The 26,935-nt window shown below is 41.6% G+C and overlaps 1 protein-coding gene across 1 annotated transcript; it reads right to left on the minus strand. All coding sequences in view use genetic code 11, as the record gives it.

Moving 5' to 3' along the window:
* Nucleotides 1-26,935, minus strand: EGR_06223 (Oxysterol-binding protein-related protein 9; the record flags this gene model as incomplete). The annotated part of the gene is made up of 10 exons (XM_024495472.1): nt 1-262; nt 1,243-1,334; nt 3,627-3,849; nt 4,261-4,371; nt 4,832-5,028; nt 10,478-10,712; nt 12,938-13,151; nt 16,495-16,724; nt 24,310-24,754; nt 26,890-26,935. The coding sequence occupies 10 exons, from the start codon at nt 26,933-26,935 to the stop codon at nt 1-3; spliced, it is 2,055 nt and encodes a 684-aa protein (XP_024350103.1).

Genomic DNA, 26,935 nt, shown 5'->3' on the forward strand with positions numbered 1-26,935 from the left:
TTAGGCGCCAGATTTATGGGTTGAAGCCGAACTCCGGCAAGTTAGGGGCCACTTGAAACGATAGTAGGTGTCGCCAGCACCACTGGTGGAGGCTGTCGGGAGGCAGCGCTTTTCCTCGGTGAAATAAAAGGGTATCCACCGTTGGCGTGCCTCCAGACGAGCTGCGGCCTCACGACGCTGGCGCTGCTCCAGCAGTGACTTGGCGTCTGTCGCGGCGTCAATATTGCCCTGCTTCAGGTTCTGTGTCACAGATTCCCATAATCTACAGAAAAGAAAAACCCACTCTAGTTCAGTATATCCAACGTCATACAGCAATGAAACCTGTCAACTGGTTGGTCAAAATCTATGGTGGGTACTTGAGTCAAATTTGAGCTTTTAGGCTGACACATAAAACATACGGTTGTGGTGTTACTACATACAGTAGTGACTGACAATTGGGGCCTACTGATGAAAGCTATCACATATGCTGCGGATCGTTTCAAGTACCAGTGGGCACATGTGCATCTAACAGGGGGTCAACTAAAATACCACGTATATCTACTCGGATCTACAGAAGACAGTGAGCACAGCACGGCACGACACGATAAGATGAGGGGACACTCAGCTCCTCAAACAGCAAAACGTTTCAAGGGTTCAAAGACGACCAGCCGTATGTCCCCCAATGACGATCTCGGGTGTAGTGGTTCCAAGTCGACAGTCACTCCTGTAAATGAACAGTCAGCGGGAGAAACACCTAACCTTCCACCCCTCATCGACGCATGATGACGGAATTGCACAAAAGACGAATACCTCTCGAGGGAGAGTGGATTTAGTCCAATCATTACGGATACTTGCGATTCCCTAATGTTGGCGTACGCCTATGCCAAAACATCTTTCAGTGGGCCACGGCCGGTTCATCTGCACTGACAAATCTTCCCAAGCCAAGTCTGCCCTGTAGATGCTAGTCAAATGCTTGGATAGGTGCACACATAGATTTGAAAGGCAATCAAATGGCAAAGCAAACGCAGTTTCTGCTTCAAGTCCAGACTCAAAAGCCCTGACTTAACTTCTATGTACTGGAAATATCACATAAGTGAGTGGGGGAAACCGTTGTGGTTGAATCTAAATGACGTCAGGTGGCCAATCTCAATATTCGTGAATCCTTCACAGCATTTCTAGTGAAGTTACTGTGACAAGTGAAAAACTGTTGTAGGTATGGCTGCTAATACACTATTATTTTGAGGACAGGTTAAGTGTGCGTACTTTCTTGATTCGTTGCAGAGTTGTTGACTGCGTGGACGAACCTGCTTCTTCATGATCGGCAGCGCCTTGGTGTCCACGAAGAGCTCCTCTCTCTGAAAGGTCGCAGATGAAAATAAAGCAATAAACCACAGTGTAAGAGGGGTGTTTATTGGAATTACCTAGCGTTACACGGGCAGTTGTACTCTCATGTGATCCTGCTCTGCTCATACCACCTATGCTGAGAGGCTGTCAGACATTCGGTACGTCTACACTACAAGTGGGCCTTATTATCTTCAAAGGTACCTAAAATGCTTGAGATGTGTTAACGACAAGCCGTTTAATTTAAATAGTGAGTAAGGAGCCAAGAGCCATGACACAGGTCTTCTTACTCTTCTGAATTGCTTGTAATGAGATCACTCTCGCACTCATATGTCTTATGCTGCCTTCAGAGATAACCTGAGCACCAAAACACAGTGTGTCAAATCTCGTGTGTCCTTTTTTTCGATTAAGCAAACACTCAAATTCAGTTGGCATAATAGCGACTCATTAGATATGCATTCAGATAAGTAGCGTTGGCGACGAGAAGACGGGTTGGGAGGAGCTAGGCATTGAGCCAGAAAACTTTAATATTCATAATCCACTGTATATACGCTTCGGAACAAAAGGAAAGCGGGAGGGCGTAGATGAACAAATTAAACTGGAAGAACTGTTAGAATGAGCTAAATTGCACAATTAAGTCGATTCATAGGTCGGCTATCGTACTGCTAGGGTGTTTCGAGAAGTGTGGCGAGCGGAGACAAAAAATAATGAAAAGTGAAGGAATTTCGTTGATACTTATCAAGGGAACTGCTCCCCTTTCGGTGAATTTTCGAGTCCAGAGCTAAAAAGATCGCTGAGTCACTCTTACATTCATTGTTGCACCCACTTCAATTCGTGGTAATTACGTTCGATGAATTGGCATGCATAACGACCCATCCCATCACCAATGGGCCATAAAGAAAACCCCCAAAACCAAACACAATTTGCAAGCCTATCCAGCATATTCCGTGTTGCAAGAAGCGCTTCAATTCGGAGAAACACGTCTGAAAAGTATGATGGTCCTGGCCAAATGCAAAAAAAAATTTGCTGCAAATACATTTCTTGGTGGGAATTTGGCTGTCCAACCGTTGCGCGCTTTTGGGCGGAAGACGGGAAGGTGTCATTACATTGGAAAAATCTCGTTTAAATTAGTAAAAATATACCATCCTTATAATAGGTTGACAACCAGCGACGCCCTGTTCACCCTACCAGGGTCCGACCTCCCAAATGGGTGGTACATGTCACCCGCAGCTGATTGAAACAGCTCGACCAAATTTGAAACAAGCAAACAAACATGCTGGATGCTCTTAGTGCACGATCTTCAAGTAGCCGAACTCCAATGCAATGGAGGATTTCTTTTGTGAAGTGTAGTGGTCGATTTGCCCCTAAGACTCCGACAGCGAGTGCGGCAATTTCAAATAGCCTCGCTTTAACGATTAGCAGCAAGAAAAAATGCATTATCCATAAAGAGCGCTCAAGGGGTTAACGACACTGGAAACTTTTGCACAAATTTTTTCCACGATACAAATTCCATAAAAGTGGAGCTGACGACACTCAAGTGCGTGAAAAATGCCTTCATTGCCAATCGCCTTTTGAAAGAAAATTTATCACCAACTCGCATGTCACAATAATCCCCTTTGGAGCAGCAAGAAGATGGTGCCTCGATGTGTCCTGTGCTTGAACTGAAGAATTACTGCTTTACCAGTTGGACTGAGAAAATGCATGAAAGGTAAGAGACGGTGATTTGGCAATAACGCAGAACTCAAAGCGGTTTTAAATAGCCCTAATATTTCACAAACTAGCGCTGATTAGAGGAAGATTTAACTACACCGCATTCCAAAATGAAGGGCTTCTTCAGGTCAGAAAAAAATTAGTATCCTTTCTACCACCATCTCGCGGACAGAATCGGTTTCTAGTAAAGCCTACTTCCAATTCTCAAGATAAAACCTCAATTACCCTAGGAAGTAGGAAGCGCTTCTGACAAATGAGTCGGAAGGGTGCACAAATACGCACACATTAGTTATTTGACATAATCAAAGTTAAGCGTGAAAGCAACAACATTTGGCGAAGTAGTATCCACAATTAAGTGGGATCCGAGTGCAAAAATTCCAAAAAGAGAGGTTTCTAAGACCCAAGTAAAAACAGTTGCTCTAAGCGGATCAGTCCAGCATTCCCAAGTATATTAAGTCTGAAGGCAAAAAAATCTCAAAAAGGGAAGCGTGTCTAAGTAAAGAAACTGCCTTAACACGATCATCACGAGGATCTCCAAAAAAAATTGACCACCATATCATTAATTAAGTTTGGGGGAGGGAGAAGGGGAGACGAACCCCATTGTCTGTCCAGCGGCCGATCATTTGACCATTCCATTCGCCCTCAACGGTGAGGAACGGCTTTTCGGAGTCGGGCCCAAAGACTTTGGCCCGGATTTGATCCTTCTTGCCCCCGTAGAAGGGCTTTGTGAGGAAGTTCACCTCCGCAGAGTAGCCAGTCTTCGAACAGGTTACCGAGCACTGACCTCCCAGCTCCACCCACGGTACGCCCAGGATGTTCCTATCCAAAGACCACAAATATCGGTGATAGCGACAAAACGCTGCCCACGATTTACTTCAGTGAATTTTTCTCAGCTTTCTCCGAAAGGCAAGATAAAAAAAATGTGTTGTGAGAGCCCACTCTCGTCACTATTTCATACGCACACTATCTATCTAGATCCATCAGAGCCCGCTCTCGTGATGTACTACTGTCACAGAGTGATACATACTTATTTTAAGTGTGTATGCCACTACACAAGCCTCGAATCTCCTGCGATTCCATCCCTATGAAGGTGACAAGCAGCTGCGTCAGTTTCGCGATGCACGCCAGTGCTTTAAAAATGATACTTTTATATCGTGATCTATACACCATCCACTTTTGATAATTTAACTTGTTTTTTTTCCTGATATGGAGATCATAAATCATGCCTACTTTGGGAAGGGGCTGAGTCGTGGAGCCAAGACCTTGGCGTGCAGAGTCGTGAGGTTGCGGCCAATGGACGGAAGTGTGGTGATTCGACACAACAAGTTGAGAAGATCAATTCTGGTGGGTGGTTTTCATCTCAATCACAAAGACGGAGCTGCGTCAACTCTAACGAAAGCAATCCAGGTTTCTGAATGGCCGATGCAGTAGAATGATATTCATTGTGGTGGTACGTGCCAGCCTCCCGCAAAACTGCCTTCATGCTAACATGGAGCTATGCACATTTCATGTCCTTATTAGGACGAATACAAAATCTGTTTGCTCTATGAGACCTCCAAGGACAAATTTGATGCTCCATACACTACAGTGTGCTGGAGTAACACGAAGATTCCTTCAAGATGCAGTAATAAATGACAATTCGGTATGAAATATCCTATTTGTTCATTTACTTAGAGACGCCGCTCAAACAGCAAAAGCTATAGCAATTCACGACTTCTAGGCCTAGATAGTGGATCACCAGTCTCGAGAACCACGGAGCGTCCGTATCAAGTAGAGTAGGAAGGGGAAGGGAGAGACTCACCTTCCGTAGGCGGAGGGGAATGTAACGACGTATTCCTCGCCGGGTCGATCAAGGAGGACGATGGTGGCACTGCCGACCATTTCCACCCCAATGCTCAAGCCGAGGAACTTGGACTTGGTCCAAATGTGACCTGATACCTGAATGCGTTTAGGAATGTACTCGGCGTAGAAGGCAGAGATGGGTGGGTGGTGAGAAACCTGTGTGTACAATTAATAAAGTGAATAAAGTTGCAGAAAACTGCGCGTTGGCTATGATTTCGTTTTCCTAGAATGTTAGTAGTGTTCAGTCATCAGCTCGGCGATCTGGCACTCCTTTCATGCTATTTCCGTTGAGTCCACCAGCTTCTCTGCACATCTATACTAAGGCTCCATCCAGACCCATACACCTAATGATGCCTTCAGGGAGGGCGTCGGGTGGTAGAGTGAAAGCTCCTTGATGCGTTTATGAATGTGAAGGGTTGATAGTTACGCAATATATAAGACTAGTTTTGTCTAAAAAATTAGCGAACACCTTCGCAGTTTACAACTTGTAGACGTCCATGAGGAATACTGAAAAGTCTGCTCAAAATTAACGAAACATTATTTGAGAACCTCCGTTATTAAGATCTAATAGCTCAAGCTGTTTCATTCAATAGAGGTTCTAAAGGGTAAATCAAGCAATGTGTTCAATACTGCCCCTTGAAGAGAATTCAAAAACTAGACAGGTCTCAAAACATGGGTAGTGCGAAAGTCTGCTTGTCTTGACGGCATGTCACGCAGCACTGCGTGACAAATCTGTCCGAACATGTCGTACGGCGGTCAATCCCAGATACTGTTAATCCAGATGACGAACAGCAATGGTAGTCAAGGTGTGCATGGAAGAGCAAGTGATGATGAATGCAGTTTCTTCTCCATGAATGCATCAAATTCCAACCCGCGTACATATACTCAGATCTACGGAAAACTTCAAACGCAACGCTCGGTTGATCAGCCGCTCAACAGTTAAGGCAATGTCTGCCAGTGACGACCTCGGTCGTAGTCAGCCCTGAGGAATGACATTTTGACCTGAAGTAGATGATTGAGATCGCAGAAGAGGTGACTATTTTTGACACCTGCAATTCCGAAAAGTTAGTCTAAATTGGTGTCCAGGACACCAATTATACCATTTTGACGCACCTTTTCCACCTAAAGGATGAAAATGCTTCGGCATCAAACATTTAAATGATTCAAAAATAATAAAACACTTCAATCCTGTGCCTATTTTATTCACTGGTAGCAAGTGTTATTCAATACAAAATCCCTTAATATCTACGTCACCCCGCTTGTTCTTCCCTCGGGAACAGCTTCGGTCCAGACTTCATCAATAACAAAAAATTGATTCGCGGAACGGAAAACAATGATGAAAAACGCCTTGCAATCCCAATATCAACTGATCCACGCGTTAAATCTCTCCCTTTCTCGAGACCCCCTATCTCCCCTCTCCCTTCTCGTACGTTTGGAAACGAGCAATTTATTAAGCTTCACACTCCCAGAACTTGCCGCTTTTGCGTCCACTCGTTCGCAACGATTTCCAGCTAGCACATTCTCTACCGGAATACCAAAGGGAAGCTCTACCACTGCAGTTCACAAAAAAGATAATCTATTTCCTTGAAATTACATAGTTTGAAAACCAGAGCAAGGATAGTTATCTACTCGGTTATTTTACACTCAAAGAACCCACCTGTGACACATGATTTAATGCAACCACAGTTGCCGTAAGCTAACAAAGAACACATGCCGCGAATATAAAACGTTGAAAGCGTACGTGGTAAGAAGGAAACGCACCTTGCCTCGATAAAAGGAACATTGCATTTGCCGTATATACCCATCCAACCTTGCAAAACACGCTTCCAGGCCTCAAAAACAAGCACAACTATTTTGGGATTTTTCCAAAACAGTAAATGGAATGCTCCAAAAGCTTTTTACAAAATAAATCGGATATTAAACGAAAGGTTAACACTACTGTTTACGGGCGGCTAGCATTTGATCCGACGACTGACCTAAGGACGGAAGATTTGTTTTGAATCCAACGCCTTAATTTGTAATTACATTGCTAATGTCTTTAAAGGAACCGTCAAATCTCAATATTGCGAAAGCAATATTGAGATTTGGGGTAGAGAAGCACAACGGACCGTACGTATCATCGTTCGTAAGTTGAGTAAAGTTGAATGTTTAAAACAGGATTAATCGCCGAATAGCTCTACACTTCACGACGACTTGAAGTATATTCTTGCCCCAATTTCAGTGTTTTTTTTTTAAAAAATGGAGTCTCAGCCTTAACATCTTTAAACAAGTAAGTAAAACCAGGCCAATGCTTTGTGGGCCAGTGTTACTCGAAACAAAAAAGGCTTTGATGAGTGGTTCTCGAAGAAATCACACTGTTAGCGAATAACAAGTAATGCCTAGTTCTAACAAAGCTATGGGAGAAGTATAAATAGGCTTTTAAACCATGGAATATAGATTGAAAGACTACTTATTTCGCTGCTAATGTGAATGTCGTTGGATTATTAAAATCGAGCAAGAAATATGAAAAGGTTGTTTTGAAAATAAGGGACTGAATAGTATCAAGCAAACGAATCAGAAAGTGCACACAGCTAGCAATCATTCTATCGTAATCCACCATATTAGTAGGCATTAAAAATTTCTTCACACCAGTCCGAATCCTTCCCACACAAAACTTGGCGCTGGTAATGCTCGTCCAAGTATTTGAAACAAAAGTATTACGCTGCCCCAGTCTGATTGGTTCCTGAAGTGATTTTAACAAAAAAATGGTGGAAGGAGGAGGGGGAAGCTGATGCCAAGGCAACGACAGCAGCGCATTGCGCAATAAAGGGGCTGAATCAAAAACTGGGACAAATCACCGATGGCAAAATATGGCAAGTTATAAAAGCCGAATAAGCTTTGCCGGGAAAAGTACTAATGGCAGGTACTTCAAAGCTGTAAGATACAAGAATTTTTCATATTGAAAGGGGCAAATAAACGTAAGTAAAGTATAGTTATCCAACCTGGATGCAATGTAGACCGGAGCCCCCTACTTGCATGCAATTCCGCCCCCACCTCAGTGACATGACGCTCCGATTGTGCAACCTGAGCTTCCAGACTGTTAGCCCTTCCACGCGTCTGTAATAAAAACTACTTCCAGACACCTATAGTATATAACATCTGCATGAGTAACCTGGGGATCCAATAGGTGGTCTACATCCAGTAAATGATTTAATGAAGGAACTATTCATCAGCGCTTGCAAAAGTTACACCGAACTAACATTCAGGAATCGCTTGGTCCATGAACTTGGTGAAAAGTTGAGCTTCCTTAGGCATCCAATCATCTTTAGAGCTTGTTGTTACCACGTCTTAAAGGCAAGACCTAACTAATATTTTCACCGCCTGACAATGGGCTTGGTGTGTGGAGTGCCAGCGTCATTGTTGGTCTAGTGATGGGCTTAACCACATCGCTATCACAGTACCTTTTTAAGTAAAAAAACGCCGGTCCTGAAGAAATAACAACCACATTTAGAGCTAGATCTAATCTACTGAGGTATAAAAGTATCACTTTGCGATCTATTTATCACTCAACATTCCACTAAAGCATCCTTTCCCAAACTCAAGACTTTTTAATGTCTTGGACACTTGAGATAGCTAATTCACAGCGCTATCGAGAAATGACCGCCTTATTTCTTGCCACTTAAACTAAATTTCCCAATGGTAGGAAGTGTTTGACAGCCTTAAACTGACGTCAAGGGTGCAAAGTTACTTCAGTTAAACCGATATCCTTCAACCATTACCGGTGATAAAACAATAAAACACGGCCTAACCGCTTACACCAAAGTGATTTGCTATCAAACGTTTGTAAGATAGCTTTACCAACGAACAAAAACCAATGTCGAATTTTTCACCGAACCAGTTTCAAATGTGGATTTTACATCATCTTAAACAGATATTTGGCAGCCAGTTCGTGGGTTTATTTAGGAATTTGCACATCGGGAAAAACGATAACTCGCAGTGCACAATTGTTTTGTGTTTCAAATAATTCGACTATAAAACGTCCAGAGAAGTGAGGAATCTGTCTTCTGCAACTGGTATCCCTGAATAGCATAAGGTAAACAGACCCAACTCAAAGATTTAAAAATTAAAAAATATTTTTCCGACTAACTAATCACCAAATTAGATGGCAAAATCTGCATCCGTTTGAACCTTAAGCATTACTGAGACCTTAGCCTCTATTTCGAATTTTCCTAGCGGCATTCCATTTGGTTAGATCCGAGCCTGATGGAAAGCCTTTTACTTCCGTAGAACATAATATATAACGCAGATTTTATTTATTTATTTCAAACTGCCTGATGAGCTGGAGTATTGAGCTTTGCCACAGTCGGTTCCTGGCGCACAAAAATAGTCCTCTTTAAATATCGGCAAAACAGACGGATCAAAGGGCGGAGAAGGGGTAAAGCCAGAGAATGGAAGCATTCAAATCTAAGCGTCATCATTGGCGCTCAATTCGAGTGCATTAACTGATTTTAACACAGAAAAGACACGTCGCCAACTTTCAGGTATGATAAGAGAAATACATCGTAGGTTCACCCCAATCCTCTGTGCAACATTGGCTTCTGATCCCATCTTCCAAGGCCTTCCACACGGTTATATTTGACGCAAGTAAGACTTTATTTCCAAAGAAGACAACATCTAGTATATTCCTTCGGATTTCTCACAATTTGTTTCCAACGTCTGCTGATGCAAACCATTCAATCGTTTTACGCAGAAATAACTGCACTCAGCAGGTTGCAGACGTGTCGAAGGGGGATAACAGAATGATAGGAGACAATACGTTTATTCGGTGTTCTATCTTGGGCCTGACCAGATCAGAGATATTTGATCAACCAACTTGTCAAAACATTTCAATTCCACTCCATTCGAATTGGATCGGCTAATTCTATAATGAGTGCTTCCGTGGCGGCACCGCATGTAGTACTTGTAAGTAGTGGTAAGTGGCAAGTTCGTCCCATTATTACCAGCCAGTAAGCAAGTCAAACCGGCGCAGGCAACAGTGTAAGTCAATACATGCCTGCAGCAAGTTGTGATGACCAACGCAGTTTCTTTTGCATGAAGACACAGAACCCCAACCCACGGATATCTACTCGCATCTACAGAAGACTTCGAGCGCAGTGCGGCACGGCACGATAAGATGAAGGGACACTCAGTGACGGGATTGCACAAAAGATGAATCCTTCTCTAGGAAGAGCGGATTTAGTCAGTCATTAAGAATACTTGTGATTTCCTAATGTTAGCGTACGCTTATGCCAAAACAGCTTTCAGCAGGCTGTCCAGGGTTCCTTTTATACCAAGACTGCTTTTAGACATTTATTGAACGCTTAGGTAAGTGTAGAAATGGATATAATGGGAGAGTGGTTGTAAAAATATCTAACTCACGCTTTAGAGCGGGTTCTTTTGATGCATTTTGGAGATTTGCAAAACCCGGTTAAGCCTTAATACCACATGCACAAAACAAGATTGCGCTAAAATCAATTTCTCCGCAAAAAAAACTATCTAGCTGCACATGAGCTTCAAAATTGGGAGATTTCTTGCGTGAAAAATAGAAAAGAGGAGAGCCTTAAAAAGAGGTGAGAAACAGACATACCTGTTCGGCGAGGAAGACGACACAATCCTCTGAAGCGTAGGGAATAGGTCCACACCGCGCCATCTCCTCATCCGAATACACCACTGGAATGTCTTCCTCGAGGAGAGGCTGTGAAGAGGAGGCGGGGGAGGCGGGGCCGAGGTAGTAACAGCAACGGAATATCTCCCCCAGGATTGGGTTGTAGGGCTTCTTGCACACCGGCGTTTTACGGCTTGCGTGAAACGCCGACAGGTACCTGTAGCGGAAATCGCAATAGGAGGAATACGCGACATTTGGATTTGCATATTCAATGATGGTACCATATATACGTGATACGTTCATAATCAGGTGAGTAGTAATGGGTCTCAACGAATCATTTCGCATACGGATCGTTTGAGGTTAAGCCAATGGAATAAAGTATAAAACTCTTGGTCAAAGGATAGCTTCATTCTCTATCGGAACAGTAAAGCATTTGGTCCTCGAGACCCTGATAACAAATGCCTTGACTAACTCCACAGTTAGCTGGAAGTGGTTAATTTGATGAACATGAAGGTAGAAAGGGGGATTTATTAGCAGCCATATGCATTAAAAAAGCCTGTTCAAAAGGCTATTACAACAGGTAACCAAGAGGTTGAAAACCAAGACAATTCAGAGGTCATCAATGCAAATTTTTAAAAACTCCAATTGCTACAACAGCGGTTACGCACAAATTAGATTGTTCGTTTCATGGATAATAAGTGAATATAGGTTGAAAGCGAGTTGTTTGAGGGGCATGGACTGGTACCCATCGGCAGACATTTTGGATAAAAGAGACGATAAAGACGGTTCAGTCACGAAAAGCAGTCACTTCAGTTTAACTAGGGTTACCAAACATCGCACACCAATTCGGGCTGCCCTTCAATAAAGCGAGAGCAGAATAATCAAGCTGAGTCACAATGTTAGCTTTGTACGTCTGAGGTCAGGTTTGGAGAAGGAAACCAACGATTTTAGCCCTACTAAATCAACTGGACACTCTCGTAATATCTTTTAGCAGACAATCACTGAGGTAAGACTAGAAAAGTGTATAGGAACTATTAAATGACAATTGTCAATGAAGCTATGTTTGCTTGGGATAGAGTTCAGATGAACTGCTATTAAAAAGGATACATCCTTAAACCTCACAATATGGACAACAGCATCAAATTCATTTGTAGACATTTTATATTTGCCTCAATAGATTTTAGACTGCGTAAGACATTCCAGTCTTCAGGGGTTAAGTTCCATGCTGGTGATGGGTGGCCCTATTCATGGTACAGGTACTTCTCGTTCCCCAGCATTTCAGCACAAAACTACTTGCAAGATCACACATTTTAAACACCCTCTGAGTTGACTCAAGTGCTGCAGTGAATTTCGGTTGAAAAAGATTGACTTCAAAGAGTCGATCATTTTAGGTAGCTGAGAAGTCAGTAAACATGATCAAAGGCTCAAAGACCATAAAAGCACTGAGACACATCCAGATGGTTGATCAAACCAGAGAGCTTCAAGGTCTCGTACATTATCTTCGGGGTTGTGCCGATTACTTGTCCATGTGACAAAGTCATTGAGAATCGACAAAATGTCACTCCAAGCAGATCTGACGTAAAGCATTTAGAAGAAAATCTAGACTTATGCAGAAGCTGTTGACTAACACCCATTGAAAGATTGCCGACGATTCACACAAAGTAAACGTATCCAATTGACAGAGTTATCTACCAGGAGTGAGTTCGCAAACTTCAGTTCAGGTAGCTCTGTCGTCAAAAATTCAACAAGCACGGATTGGAAAAAAGCGATCCTAAAAGGCTACTGCGTAGTTGACATTGACGTCTTGGATGACAAGCTCGGGATTATTCCTGAAGAAGACAGTATGTGAAAACAGGCGCAGGATTAAAACGAGTATCGAATAATAATAGATCGAGAACATAGCTCTAAGACGGAACAGTAAAACTAGCCCTCTTAGCTAGAATATTTCATCACTCTGACCAATTGAATGTCTGCGATCAATTTTAATCTATCTCGGGCACTCATGTGGGTGGCACCGCTCTCTTCATTAGTTATTTCTGTATCAAAAAAAGTCAGCATCTCTTCTTTGAGACAACTCTTCGTCTTGTTCCGTCTGTGATGAGGGGCGGAAATGTTTTTACGACCATCCCAAGCAACACTGTCAAAAAGTTAACTTTTACCGAGAAAAAAAGCTCATCAATGAACTGAGTTGAATAAATTTAAAAAAACCGCATTTACACTGTGTGCAAACCAACATATTAACAAAAAGTGTGACGGGAGGTTGACATCAATTTCCTGGGTCCTTTCATTTGGCAAGAGTAAAGAGACAAAGAATAACTATAAATATTCAAGATGAATCAGTTATCATTTCGACACTAACTACGATGCTCATGCTTCAGAGAATCTGATTTAGCAATCACAGTTTCGCTGGTATGAGACTGTGAAGGTGAGCACGTGACCTACCACTGGAGGCAGGCAATGAATCGTGCCTGCGGCGTCTTGCCGTCCACAATGGCCACCCAGAGATCGGGGTGAGCAAGAAAGTCGGCGTACATCTCGAGGGTGGAACGCTTCTCCAGAATGAAGGTGGGTAAGGTGATCCGCGTCAGATCCATGCCGATGCGGAGCTGGGAGATCAGGTAGGAGATCACCGAGCCCTCCGACTGCAAAGAGCCCACTACAAGCAGAATAGAGGAAGGGGCAGGGAGGGTAATTTGATTTAACTAACAGCATTCGACAGGTGGGCGTAAACCGTTGGCATTCTTCAGTTAACGCTGAGTTGAAAATTATGCACCTCTAAGCCAGAACAAATTGGCATTTTCGAGATCACTGCGAGGCTACAACCATGAGGACAGAGGTAAAGGACGAAACCATAGGGTAGAGCAACTGCAAGGGATGAAAGCATTTACATACGTTCTGTACATTTAATTCAATCGCCCAAATTAGATAGAGAGGTATAAATTGTCCACTTTATCAAGCAAAGTCAACTTTATAAGTCTATTCAGTCGCCTTTTCGTAACATGAAGCTCATGGCAATACCGAAACAAGTGTTCTGTAAAACCTAAACTGCTGAGCATTTAAGTGTTGATTTCCCAAAGAAAGGCCAGCTCTGAATGTCTCACCCCTCTAGCATTACATTTTTGACGTTGATTGATATTTATTACACCCACAAAATAAATCTCCCAGTAGTTTCAAGGGTTATTTATGAATTGTACGCAATTCATAGGTCAAAATTCTGTACTTCCAGCCTTTTGAATTAAATTTTATTTGATTGTAAAATACCCAGTTGGGCAATCTATCCAACTTTCTCATTCAATGTTGCTAAACTAGGGAAAATGCTATTTTTATGCATTTCACTGTCGATTTACACGATAGATTATTGAGAATTAGAACAATTGATCTGCAAAGTGATTTAGCCATTAACAGCTCTAAATCACCATGGTCAGGCTTTAGAAGGTAACAGCTTGGGTTTTAAAAAAACCATTCTAAGCAATGGTATTTCTGTGAATCTAAGTAAGTCACTGATTGTGAACTTCAGCAGCTGAAATCTTCAACGGGCTTTAGTAAGTCCATTCAGTAATTCGACCGCGTGGATATCAAAGTAATCACAAAAGCTACTAAAAAATCCCTTAAAAATCCCAAGCTTATTCTCGATGCTAGCTGAATTGAGCTGTCATTTGTCAATATGGAAAAATTGTCGCCCAACCTATTCTTCCCAGTCGATGCTATTCCGAAAAATTAACGCATTTTGAGCATTAGAACAACTTTCTACAATTCGGCCTTGGATACTTCACTCGTACGAATAAATCGTTTTATGCCAAAGCTGCTTTGCAGGCATATTAATCGGGCTTTAGGATGGGTGCAGACGTTGTTCCCACCCCTTGAATATTATTTACTTTAATCAATTCAAAATCCCCGATTTGACCCAAACACCCATCCTAAGTTAAAGTTCTGAAAATTTGTTTGTCTGACGAAGGAATACCTCAAGAATGACTGATGATATTTTATTAAAATGATGAAAGACTATATATGGCGAACTTTTTGCTAAGAAGACATATTCAACGACAAAAATGAAGGTACTTCGTCTGCATTCTCAAAGGGTCGATGACACTCAGCTTAAAAAATTGCAAACAAAGATGGTAAAACACGTTTACAAGCATTAATACATTGCTGTTTGCTTTGAACACAACTGTGACACTTCCACCCCTTTAATTATCACAATCCAATAAAACCTGTCCCCGTTCAACCCGTCTGCTCCTTCCAAAGCCGTAAAGGATGAGGTAGGAATGGAAAACATCGAGCCTGTTATGCATTGTTTATGAGACCTCTACCTCATGATGCGATTAAAAGGACGAAATAATAATGAGAAGCTGCTGTATCTGGCGAGAAAAGAGAATAATGTGACGGACAATCGATCAAATACACTCCCCTTGTCCAAATCTGAGGTGAGCGATGTGCAAAGCGAAAGGTAATATGGAAAAGACGCGAAGGAAACACGGACCCGAATGAGTGCCATGGGTTTAACACACAAAAAACAACCATGCAACTTCTAGCAAAACAAAATAACACAAAAGCACTACATAATTGAGTGGTAGTTATAGGGCTGGATAAAGAATTTGAAAAACGACCGTTTTGAGTGTCAAGATGATGAAAGTTCCCATGGTCAAAGCCATGGCAATCAATGAAAAAAAGGTAGGTCTTCGAGGGTAAAGCATTGGAGCTTGAGAATCACTGTCACTTAACCGCAATTGTCGACTTGTAATTATTACAAAAGTGCACCGTCACCATTACTTCAAGCACATGCTCCATTCTTTACCACCTTTTTGTGATAGCATCAGCTTCTGACATGAGCGCGCTTATGAAACAGCGAAAACCACCGAAGATGGTGCAAATAACGACCGGTTCCACCAATAGAGGGGCCGGTCTACGAAATTCTCTTTGTATTGCCACAGGTCTAGCATACTTATTAGACTTTGCCAACTGTTATGGTTTCTAAATACTGAACTAAAAGTTACTGCAAGCTCAAAAAAACGTCTTTCACGCTAATTTAATCGTCTCTGAGATTATCCCACGGATCGGCACAAATAGGTTGCCCTTTAGACAGCAGGAGTGGGCTGGCAATAGGGTATATCGCCTGACTGCTGCACCGCTTTCATATGCAAGTAAAATATTAAGACAAACTCTCGGCCCCATTTTAGACAGGTTACGTGCAATGCAGTTTGTAGTCTTCGACAAAATGCAAAAGAAAACCAAGTCGGATTCGCTACAGCATGAGGAAGCGTCTATTCGGTTGAACATCCAACAAATAAATGAAGAGTTATCGGGAATTCCTCATCTAGTTTCTGTTAAATGCTCTAAGATTAACGAAATCGGCATAATTAAGCAATCGAAAAGAACCATATGAACCAATAATGAGTCAATAAAATAGTTAACACTAGAAATGCTTGTGAAATCAGAAGTAGCATTACAAAAAGTTGGAAATACTATCGAAAAAGTCTGGGTTCGAAGTAGGTCTGTCGGTTAATTAAAAGAGGTACATGCAGTATAATCGTACATTGAACAATTCCGTTTTAGCCAACAATCTTAACTTTGAGAATAAATCAATCACAAAAGAGACGCTTTCAGCTCAAAATACATGTGAATGACCATTCAAAGCCTCAACTGAATAGAAGCTCTAGGAGTAGATCATGAAAAAGTCACCTAAATTTACTAATGTATTGCGCGATGGATAAAAGCGGACTACTTATCTGCAAATACAAGTTTATTCGTTAAATAGGTAAGATGCCGCAGTTAAGGTGGAAACTGGTAAAACACACCATCGACAAAATTCAGACACTTGAGCCTTAATAGAACGGCAAAAAACTCAAGAGCCGAGACACTAGCAACTGCGCAAGCATGTTAGTTGTGCTCAAACCAGGAATCAAGACAACATACCTGCTTCATTATAAAGATTCTAATGAAATTTAAAATGACCAAACGTGGGGAAATAAATGCTTGGGCAAGATAATAGTAGCACTCACAGTCCTTTTCATCATCGTCGTCGTAGAGGGAATCGTAGGCAAAGATTCTACTGTACTTCGCCGGCAGCTGACTGTTGACCGTCGACATCCCCAGTGCCATTGAATCTTCAGCTGTTAACCCGAGTGAGGAGCCGAAGTGACCCTTCTCGAGGTCCACCTGGTCGGCGGAGCGACGTGCGCTACCGCGGCCACCGCCAGCACCATCGGTCACGCAATCCTCGCAATTCAGTCTGTAGGAAAAGAGGAGCAACAGTGATAAATAAATAACGGTACTTATGAGAGAATAGAAAGTTGTCCCGTAGAAACTGGGAAATAAAAATCAAGTTGAATTTGAAACTACATTGACTCGATCATGAGCCGACCACGAGTAGTCAGTCACAACGGCTTTAGACACGGGGTAGAGTCAAACCACACGATTCAGTTCACACATACTTAAAATAGTGCAAAAGACGGATGAGATTTTGCAATCACATCAACAAATAATGCAAAAAATATCTCCGTAATTCGATCTAAAAGTTGACCAGCATAATCTGAGGAGATGCAAAGCGAGTCTGACTGCTAAGGTGAATAAAATGGAGAATGCAAAGCCGCATTTTATGAGTTTGTGCACACAAATCAAGATGGATTAAAGCGCAGTGTGCTGGATATCAGGACCAGCGCTGGTAGCAATAAGTACAATGAAAACCGTGCTGGAGGCTGGGAAAAGTTATACCACCTGGCTTTACTATCTTGGTTAAGCAACGATGCACAGTAGGATTCTTTGCAAAAGCACTACGAAAAAAATACCATACCGCAGCCAGGAATGTCAATTCTAACCTCCATTGAACTAGGCCACAAATAAGCGAAGGGAAAGCACTAGAAGTAGAAAGGATCGATTAATCAGAAGCAAACTGGAGAGGGAGAAAAGAAAGCAATCTTAAATGCTGTAGTCCCACACCAGACGGCTGTCATTCCAAAGGGGACCATTCATTCATCTACCTGGATTAGCCTCTCCCCTTCTCTAAGTGTTAGATAACAATCTCACTCAATTTCAAGAACCGAAGGTGAATGCGGTAGTAACCGGGACAAAAGAGGGCATTGTGGCATATTTTGCCAGTAAAAATGACTCCTACCCAAACACTGTAAAAGTCAACCGGATGCGAAATGAAAAATGCCAATAAAGCACTTCAAAAGCGGCTATTTTGGAACCAAACAAATAATCAAAGCTTCAATTGAATTTGCCATATGTTTCATCTGCAAAAAGAGTTCACCTAATCTACCACGAAGGTTGTCTAATCTAAAGTGCCGGACACCAGACACCAGAAAAAGAGCGCTTCATATTTCAATGGAGTGAGTCACCCACAGAGGAAGTCGCGTACGCGTTTCAGTCGGATTCCGCTTCGCTTCAAACAACTGCCAGACAAAATGAGTAGCTCAAAGATTCTATGGTTATTTTATCCTTAGGTATACCATTCTTGTAGGCTGAGGACTATCAATAGGCACCTATTCTCAAATAACTTGTGCATTCAGTAGAAGGCGTACGCGAATGATCAGATGAGTTCCAGGCAAGAAGTGAATGGGCGGCATGATCGTGTTTGCCAGCCATCCGCAATTAAAAAGCTAGTATGGAGAGAAAGGTATTCGGTGGAGGACCAAGGCGTTTTAGAGGGACTCACTTCCCTTGCACATAAGTTGTATTATCTATAAATGGTTGTCCGAAAAGTTCTACAGCTACTTCACGCCAATGCTCGGACAGTGCTCGAGAGACACTAGAAGCAGTGGAGTGAATCTAAATAAGATTTAACTCTCTAATGGCTGAAGGACATGGATGATCAGTTGAGATGTAAGTAAGAGAGAATCCCCAAAAAGGTGCACAAGAGGACAGGCAGTAGAGGGGGATAAGATGTCGACAGATTCACCCCATATGGGCACCTAATCAGTTAGGGCGGATGCATAAGCATACACAAGTAAGCATGTTTGTGAACGTGAGACCCAACACTTTACGATACGTTCAAATGCGCGTAAGTGCGAATGCGATTGCAAACGTGGACAGCCGCGGACACATCATTTTTTGTCCAGTGAGTGGGTGGACCTGTGCATATGTGTGCGTATTCGTATCCGTGTCGATGCATGCGCATCGATGATAATCCATGAACAGCAAAAATGACCATGGGAATGGCAGCGAGCGAGAGGTGAATTATTCATATAAGCATCTATCCTTTTTAACTTTTTACGGTGCATCATCACAAGATGCGGCCCCAAAACAGCAGACGTCAATGGATGAATTCATCAGCATCGTACGGGAGATGCGATATCACAGGTACGTACCTCAACTTTTGAACGGTCTGAGAGAAAATTTTGCAAAGCTATGAAGAGGTGAAAAGGTTACGTAGTTAAACATTACTGTTCCGATTGCATTAAGAAATGGCAAGTTTGAGAGGCCACATCTTCTCTGTGATTCAATTTCATTATGAGATCCCGAAACGACATGAACAACAGTAAGCTGAGAGAAGACGTTGTGGAAGTAGATATATTGTGAAATATGAGGGGGCTAATTGAAGAATTTTATTCAGCTTTACTATTACAATAATATCAGATCATTTAAGGTATACCGATCAAGTGAAGAAGCCAGATATCTGGATAGACTGCGCTGCATTAAATAAGCATTAAAATGGAATTGTCCACTTGAACTTTACCTGCTTTCGAGGTGAATCATCCTTTTACCACTTTTTAATTGTTTCGCCACCATTGGTTGGGCCCCAAATAAACTAGGTTAAAGAACTGAGTAACTTTAGTGATGAATTTGATTAATGAAAGTAACTTCAGTGAATGCAGATACATCTTAAATATTACATAAACTAGCATCTAGATTTGATAGTATCACTATTTTGTCGAAGCATTAAGGGTAAATTTACATAGTGAAATTCTAGATGGTTTTTGTGGGGATTAAAGAAGTAAACATCAAGAGAAGTATCGTGTACCGTGTACCCTTACAAGCACGGAATAAATACAAGTGACACTAAAGAGTGCAGTGAATGACAACTTATGGTAGCTACACAGCTATGATAAGGTGAAGATGAACTACCGAAAGAGACTGAAACCCGAAAATGGCACTAAAAACCCGTTAAAGTTAAGCTGGCTGGTGCTATCCATGAGAGCGTCACGAGGTCCGACCAATCCGGGTGCAGGTGACGTGTCGAATGTGGCTAAATGATCATCTGGCGTTCAGACGGTCGAAATATGGTCCAATTCGATAAACGACAGTTTCAATCATACTTTAGCCAAAAATGCAGGCACAAAAAGAGCTTAATAAACTTGTCCACTGTAATGGGGTTACTTTCCAGGAATTAAACAACTTAATTTCCGCTCAATGCCAAGTTATGAAGCGTTTCCTTTAATTGTAAAGTAGTAAAGCTGTGAAGTCTGCATTGTGAGGATGACAATGTGACATCAATGCTCGCTTACGCGCTGCACCATTTATTGCTTGAAGTGGAACTAAAGCCAAATCGAGTTAAATTGAAATTGTGCGTTTCATTACTGAGGAAATCGCGTGCATGAAAGGAAGAAGACCAATTTTAGAAGTACGAATTAGGCACGATCCTGTTTTCTGGCATCACGCACAGCTCTTGGAGATACCCACTTTTGAGACTACGATATTTTAAACACTGATCTAACTAGCCATTTGTAAAAGCCTTTCCTCTCACCAGGCAAGCACAACACGTCAAGTCAAAATGTGAAGGTGGCATTTAAAAAATCTGAATTACAAACTTCACTGCAATCCATTCGAACTCGAGGGGCAGTTCACGAGACGAAAGGAGAACAAACGTAATATAACGGCTGTTTGTGTGCGTAATCGCTGGAACACGCCCCACATATGTGTGCGTGTGAAAAGTAGGAGAGGCGCGTCTCGAGTACAAGTTGACAAGTGACACCATTTACATACCACAAAGGGACTTTAACAACGTGGGTACGCGAGAGGAAATACGGGGTGAAAGCTAATAGGCACTTTGCCATACACTTTGAATATGCCAACAGAAGGCAACAGAACGACTAATATTGTAGTAGAACGACATTTTATCTGAAAATACAACAAAAAAGGCTTGTCATAACGACGCCTTTAATCATGCAGAATCGTTGGCCCCGCTGTTTGGCCCCTGCCTTGGTGTCACGCCATCTTAGCCGCGCCTAGTCTATGAGTCCTTCTGTGCACTAACATTAACCATTATTCTAAACTTATGGGACTTATTAAGTTTTCAGGAATGACCCGGGCGCTACAGAATATTTTTGAGTCCATCTCTAAACCCTCCTCCTGGATCCGCTGCACTCCTAAGCATTGAGCTACCTCTCCACTCCCCAGAAGCACTGAATTGGGAGAAAATAATAGAAACCCACTCACTATTGCTTACATCCAAGTGTAGCAGCAGATTATTGGGGGAAAATGTTATATATAAAAGGCATCTGATGAGTATAGTTGAGTCTATGAAGTTGCACACCAGAAAGGCTGTTACAATTACACTAAAAAGCTAAGTTTTGTATCATGACTGAAGCCACAATGCGGCACACATTGACTGGGTTACAGTTATTCATAAAGAGGGACGTCTTATTCTACCCCACTTTTGACGATGCCTTCAAGGAATCTCGCAATAACCCAAATAGACGACCGAGCAGCGTTAAGCGAAGTTGAAGGGCAGAGAAGGAAAGTGAAATAAAGCACCACGTGTTTCATTAAAAACCTAGTTCTGAGCAAATGGTTACATGAAAAACTACCAAACTGCAAAATTCATGCACTATAGAACATCGTCCAATCCTAAGGAATGATTAAGTGAACCTTCACAGGACAGTTTTTAGTTAGAAAATGTGGATCAAATTTGACTCTACTATTTTAATTTGAAGACTGGTAAATTGACCAAGCTCTCAGGCACTCCTTTGGAGTCAAGGAGTACCCACTCGATCGGTATTAAAAATCAAGTAATAGAATGGAAAGCAAGTTAACTGCTCACATAAATAAGGAGGAATGTGCATCTTACTAAGGGGATTGGATTTTAACCAAAATGCTAGGAAAGCATTTTCTTCGCACGTACGGGAAAATGCCCATAGTCACCATGCATCTAGGCGCTCCCAGTGTTGACAGATGGGTGAGATAGTCGACGTACATGCGACCTACAAGTCTGAGGTGCTGCTGAAGCGCTCGAACAACTTCTATAAGGAAACCCATCCACTGTCTGCATTGATTGGCTAACTACTTGTTAGCATACACTTGCTCACCCACGCCTTGTTGTGCTCCAACACGCTACATATGACTGGAGCACGTGAAAAAAAGTCAGGATCCTCACCAAAATGGTTTAAATTATTCATTTTGAACTGTTGCTATGCTCGAAAACGAAGCACTGATCAGTAACTTGCCAGTAGCACTAAGCGAAATTGCGATTTCATGCTTTGAGGCCATCGAAAAATGATAACCCAAAAAACCAACTGGGAAAGTGGACTGAATTTTTATGAATTGGATAAAAAAGGCCAAAAAAAATGAAAATTTGCGATCTCGCTAGCTTTGAGATGCAATCAATTTATGACAGCCATTTAATACGGTAAGTAGATTGATTACACAGGCAAGATCTCCAAGCAAATGAAATCTACATTCAATTTCTTGACAAAGAAATGAGAGCAACTGGAATTTTCGATTATTTAACATTACGCTTTAACCAAAGTGGTAAATTAATCAAACGTAGGCTTAAAATCACTTCCCGTGTTGAAGCTGTTTGCATAATTTCTTAATTGATGCTAATTAGAGAACTTTTGAGAGTACAAGAAAAAATTTCATCAATTCCTCAAATTTTTATGCCAAGTATACATTTCCCAAAATGATAATGGGAAAAATTGGCATAAAAATTTGCCATTTACTGGAGCGATAGAACATTTACCACTTTTTCAAGATGGCAATATCCTTGATGTACCTGAGTCAATTGATCTTTCTACAAGAGAGCTCCGTTTCGTAGTGAACTACAAAACAATTTATCGACAGAATAAATAGGTTAACTAAGTTCTGGATGAATTGCATAACCATACAATCCAGACAAGATTGACCTCAAAACCGAAATAGAGTTAGTAATTTAATGCATTAGTGCGATAATCTCCACTTTGAAGAAGTGACTATTCAAGGTGCCTCAAATAGAGAGCTGTTGGTCGGAAATGCAGAAGAAATTACATCCAATGACCAGGCAAAAGCAGACATGTGGATGCAATTTACATCAGTGCCTAAATAGCTTTGTTATTTGTTCGCCTGTAGCCCACCCTCGGACAACCATAACTAATTAAGCCTCAAAACAATTTGCCAAAGTAAAGGTAAGAATATATTTAAAAAGTGCATCGGTATCTACCACCAGGAAAGGGGGAGAACCAATAGCGTGGTTTTCAGCTACTCCGCAGCGAAACAAAGTGGCAGGTCAATGATGCTGTCAGTAATGGTGTCGGAAAATTAAAAAAAGAAAAGGTAAAGCCTATACCACGAATTAGGAAAGGAATCTCAACTAAGAGGTTACCTGAAAGGGCAGACTTACCTCCTAGTAATAGATGATCTTATCATTTCTCATCCCGCAATACTCCACTAAAAGAAGAGGACTTAGAAAGCACTGCTGATGTTAATAAGTTAATCAAATTTTAGCAAACCAACACAAAAAAGTGAAGTTAGCAAAGCGGCGCACTTTTTAAAAAGGTGATCTTTGAAGCAAAAAAATAGTGGCCATAGCTGCTTCCAGTTTAGAACCGCCGATAGACACTCAAATTCAGGCACGCGAAATGGTGCTCTTTGGAACCTGGAATTATGTAAAAGAGGCTACTAATATTAAGCAGACTTCAAAAAACAGCATTGATTGGACGATTCAGGCGCAGCCTTGCATTAAAACAGAAAAAAGTAAAGTAAAGAGAAACAGTGCGCCTAGAAACACCAAAGAGATTGGTCAATAACGTGAAATTCACTGATACTTAATGCTTGCGGCATCCTTAATATTGTGGTGGGGTGACGTTCCCTCCAGGCCCACGACCTACCAGTCCTTCAGTGAGTTGGAATAAGCCTCTGTCCATACCACGTCTTCAGGGATAAAATTAGAGCATTAAAATTCAAATGAGTCATTCCTGGGAAAACGACCTCGGTGCTACGTAAAAAGCGATTAGAGTGAACATATTTTTGGTTTTTGAATTACGGAGTTAAGCCAGTAATTTAAAAGTTGACACACCTCATGAAGGCAACGTTCAGCAGTCCTATCGGCTGACTGATCTGACAATTACTTTTAAAAGATTTAACAGAGTCCACGCTGATTTTGTGATATTAATGTAGGGGAGTGCTTTCACAATCAATCAGATGAAGTGACGAGAGACTTCAAAGGATGATTACGGGGAAAGGACCCACCAAAGTACACACACAAAAAAAAAACACTACCACCATGAAATACCTAAAAGATCTGGGCCGTAGAAACTAGACCACAACATCATGACACCTTTTGTAAGGAGCTGAGTTTCAATCCTGAGCAAATTACAGATGAGATATTTTGTGCGCATATTACCTAACTAACGACTTAAACTGTCCATCTATGGCAAGAGAATTCTGAACCACGACAGTAACTATTGAAGAAATAATAGAAGAGGAGAAACATGTTGCGAATAAGCAAACGAGACCGGTCAATAGGAAGCACTTTGTCAACTATTTGACCAACAAATACTTCAAATAAGCCATGAAAAAGACCCTTTCTGGTATAATCTTTTACAGACTTCAAGATGGTAGTAAAAACTAGGTTTAATCGGGATGGGATAGCATGGCTCAAGCATTCAAGGGAAGCTACTCACTTCGCATCGAAGCCGTTCTCACATATCTCCGAGGCATTGGAAATACTAGGCGATACAGAGGCGATATTCTCCCGTGTATCATAGTATATATCGTCTTCCTCCTCCGAAGACGAATACGACACGACAGGCACGTCTCTCAGCTTGAGATGCTGCGACTGTGGGCGACACTGCCTCGGTGTTGAAAAGCCTTCGTCCGCCACTGACATCGCCGGCACTACGACCTGTAACGCCGACTGCTGCTGCTGCTGCTGCTGTTCTTGATTTTGCTGCTGATGTGGTGTGGCCGCGCTTTGCGTGGTAGTTGATGATGAAGATGTGGGTGTGCATTCTGCCGCGACCACTGCGTGGTTGTCAACGCAAAGGCCTCGATAGGAGAGGCCGCTCATGCCACTGCTAGCCCTGGAGGGGCCTGGTGTGGTGGTGACGAGCTGACGCACACTTGGGGCTGTAGGAACACAAAAACCAGTTGATTGTCTCCGTGGATCTGAAAATGAGATGTCAAACCTTGCTGGGATATTTCACTAGTATTTACGTCAATTTTCCCCGTCAGAATGTTTTGAATAAAACGCAACAATAGCTAGAGGAGGAATCGAAACAAAGGAGAAAGGAGGTATTGGTACCGAAGGGTCTATGTATTCAGCTATGCTAAAGTAGGCGTTGGCATTGGAAACAGTTGTTATTTTATGCTAACAGCTCGAAGGAGCCATTCTTGACAGGTTTTGCTAATGATAGCATAATGAAGGAATGAAAAGGTAATACACATTAGGATGAGCTTACTAATCGTTCACCTTCCTGTTTAGTTACTGCTATTTCAATATAGCCAAGATTCAGGTGATTGCGTAACCACTATCGTCAAAGACTGCCTAGACACTTTTGTCTTCGAGTCGTTATGCATAGGAACAGTAGAATAAAGGAATAATTTTATCAAAACAAAGGCATATAAAAGTGCAAATCAAATTGGCAATAACATGAAAAGATTTCAACTGAGCCATCCTAAATATGTTTCGGTCAGAGTAATCAGAAAAGGGAGGATGACGTACTTTGAGGATCAGCATATTAAGGGTACAAGATACAGAAAATAATACGTTTTTTGATCGTACTAGCTTCATATGGGTTTCGGAAAGGCACATTGGGAACGACGATAAACCAGTGGGTTTCCATTAAGTACATAACTGGAAAGTTAAAAATTGCGGGACATCCATATGCGAGGCATTGGCCTACAGGCATCAGGGGTCAAAATTCGAAAACATAGTTAAAAGTGTGAGGAGTCATTGTTTATAACTGAACTAGCATTGATAATCGTTTTTCAAAAAAGAAAGGTTACAAAATACCTTAAAACCCACTTCAGTGTCACAAACATACCCATTTAGAGCCTACATAATTCAATGATGTTATTCACCGAAAGCTTCAAATCTATGAGTCTTATTAGTAACAAGTGCCTGGAATATTATTAGCCTAAGAACTGCAAGTAATTAATAACGCAGGCAAATGTTTTCCAGTAGCAGATAACTAAAAGTGATGATTCTCCAAAACAAATTGAACTGGTAAACCGTGTAAATAACTGACTGGGGAATTAAATTTCACGTGGCAGAGAAAAGCGACTAACTGCGCCGTTTAACACGTGCGCTACCACTGGGACCTCAAAGGCAAAATCGGTCCCCACGACCCACTAGATGTATGTATCACTTTAAGTTACACTGCTCAAGAGCTGAAAATGCATCTATTACCGGACCAAGTACATCTCACGCACCTAGTTTGTGTTTTAGACTCAAACAATCTCTTTGAGGCGTGTAATTCATTTCAACTAGACATTATAAACCATGAAAGAACGCCACCTGTATGTAAGCGTTTAATAATGAAATTATATACAGGCTCAACATTTAGCACTGCCAATAAATTAGCCGTTTCTCCGCCCAACTCATAAATGGTGGATTATGAATCCCTATTTTACAGAATAGGCTATGAAAAGAAAACTCGTTTTGTTGAATTCGCTTCAATCTCCCCGAGGGCGAAAAAAGACTGAAAAAAGCTCAATCCAATAGGCAAATGCCTATTTCTTGGTCTAAACAGAGTAGCGCCGCGTGGGTCAGCATCTTTCCATTGTGACAGCATCAAATTGAAGAAGGAATTCACTAAAATTCCTAACATACACAGAATTATGAATGGAAGATAAGTCAGAAAGAATGGAGGAATCTGTTAAAGCCCCTCCAAAAGAGCAAAAAGGTGAGTTTTTCTTACAAAATAAAAAGAAGGCAATTACGCCCACTAAAATTTAACAGAACAAATTGATAAAGTTGGGAAAATTAAAAGGTTTTAGAATAGCAAGAGGATACCTCAAATATAGGTTAAGAAAGGTTAAACTGGAACCTATGCTCAAGGCAACACAACTTTGAAGTGAATTAAGAGCAAGAGCAAATAACGGTAAAATCGCCGACTTTCCTCCGGCAGTAAAAACGAAAAAAACTAGAATCAAACCAATTTGTAAAATAAGAAATCGAAGATGAATAAAAGGCAAAAATAAAATGAGTAAGTACTTCCCACAAAACTGAAAAATAGCGTCATATTTGACCATTAAAGTACGAGTGGCTATGGTGGTTGCCTTCTGAGCCTCATTTACAATTACCAT

The sequence above is a fragment of the Echinococcus granulosus genome, assembly GCF_000524195.1.
Source record: "Echinococcus granulosus chromosome Unknown EG_S00053, whole genome shotgun sequence".
NCBI classification, from domain to species: Eukaryota; Metazoa; Platyhelminthes; class Cestoda; order Cyclophyllidea; family Taeniidae; genus Echinococcus; species Echinococcus granulosus.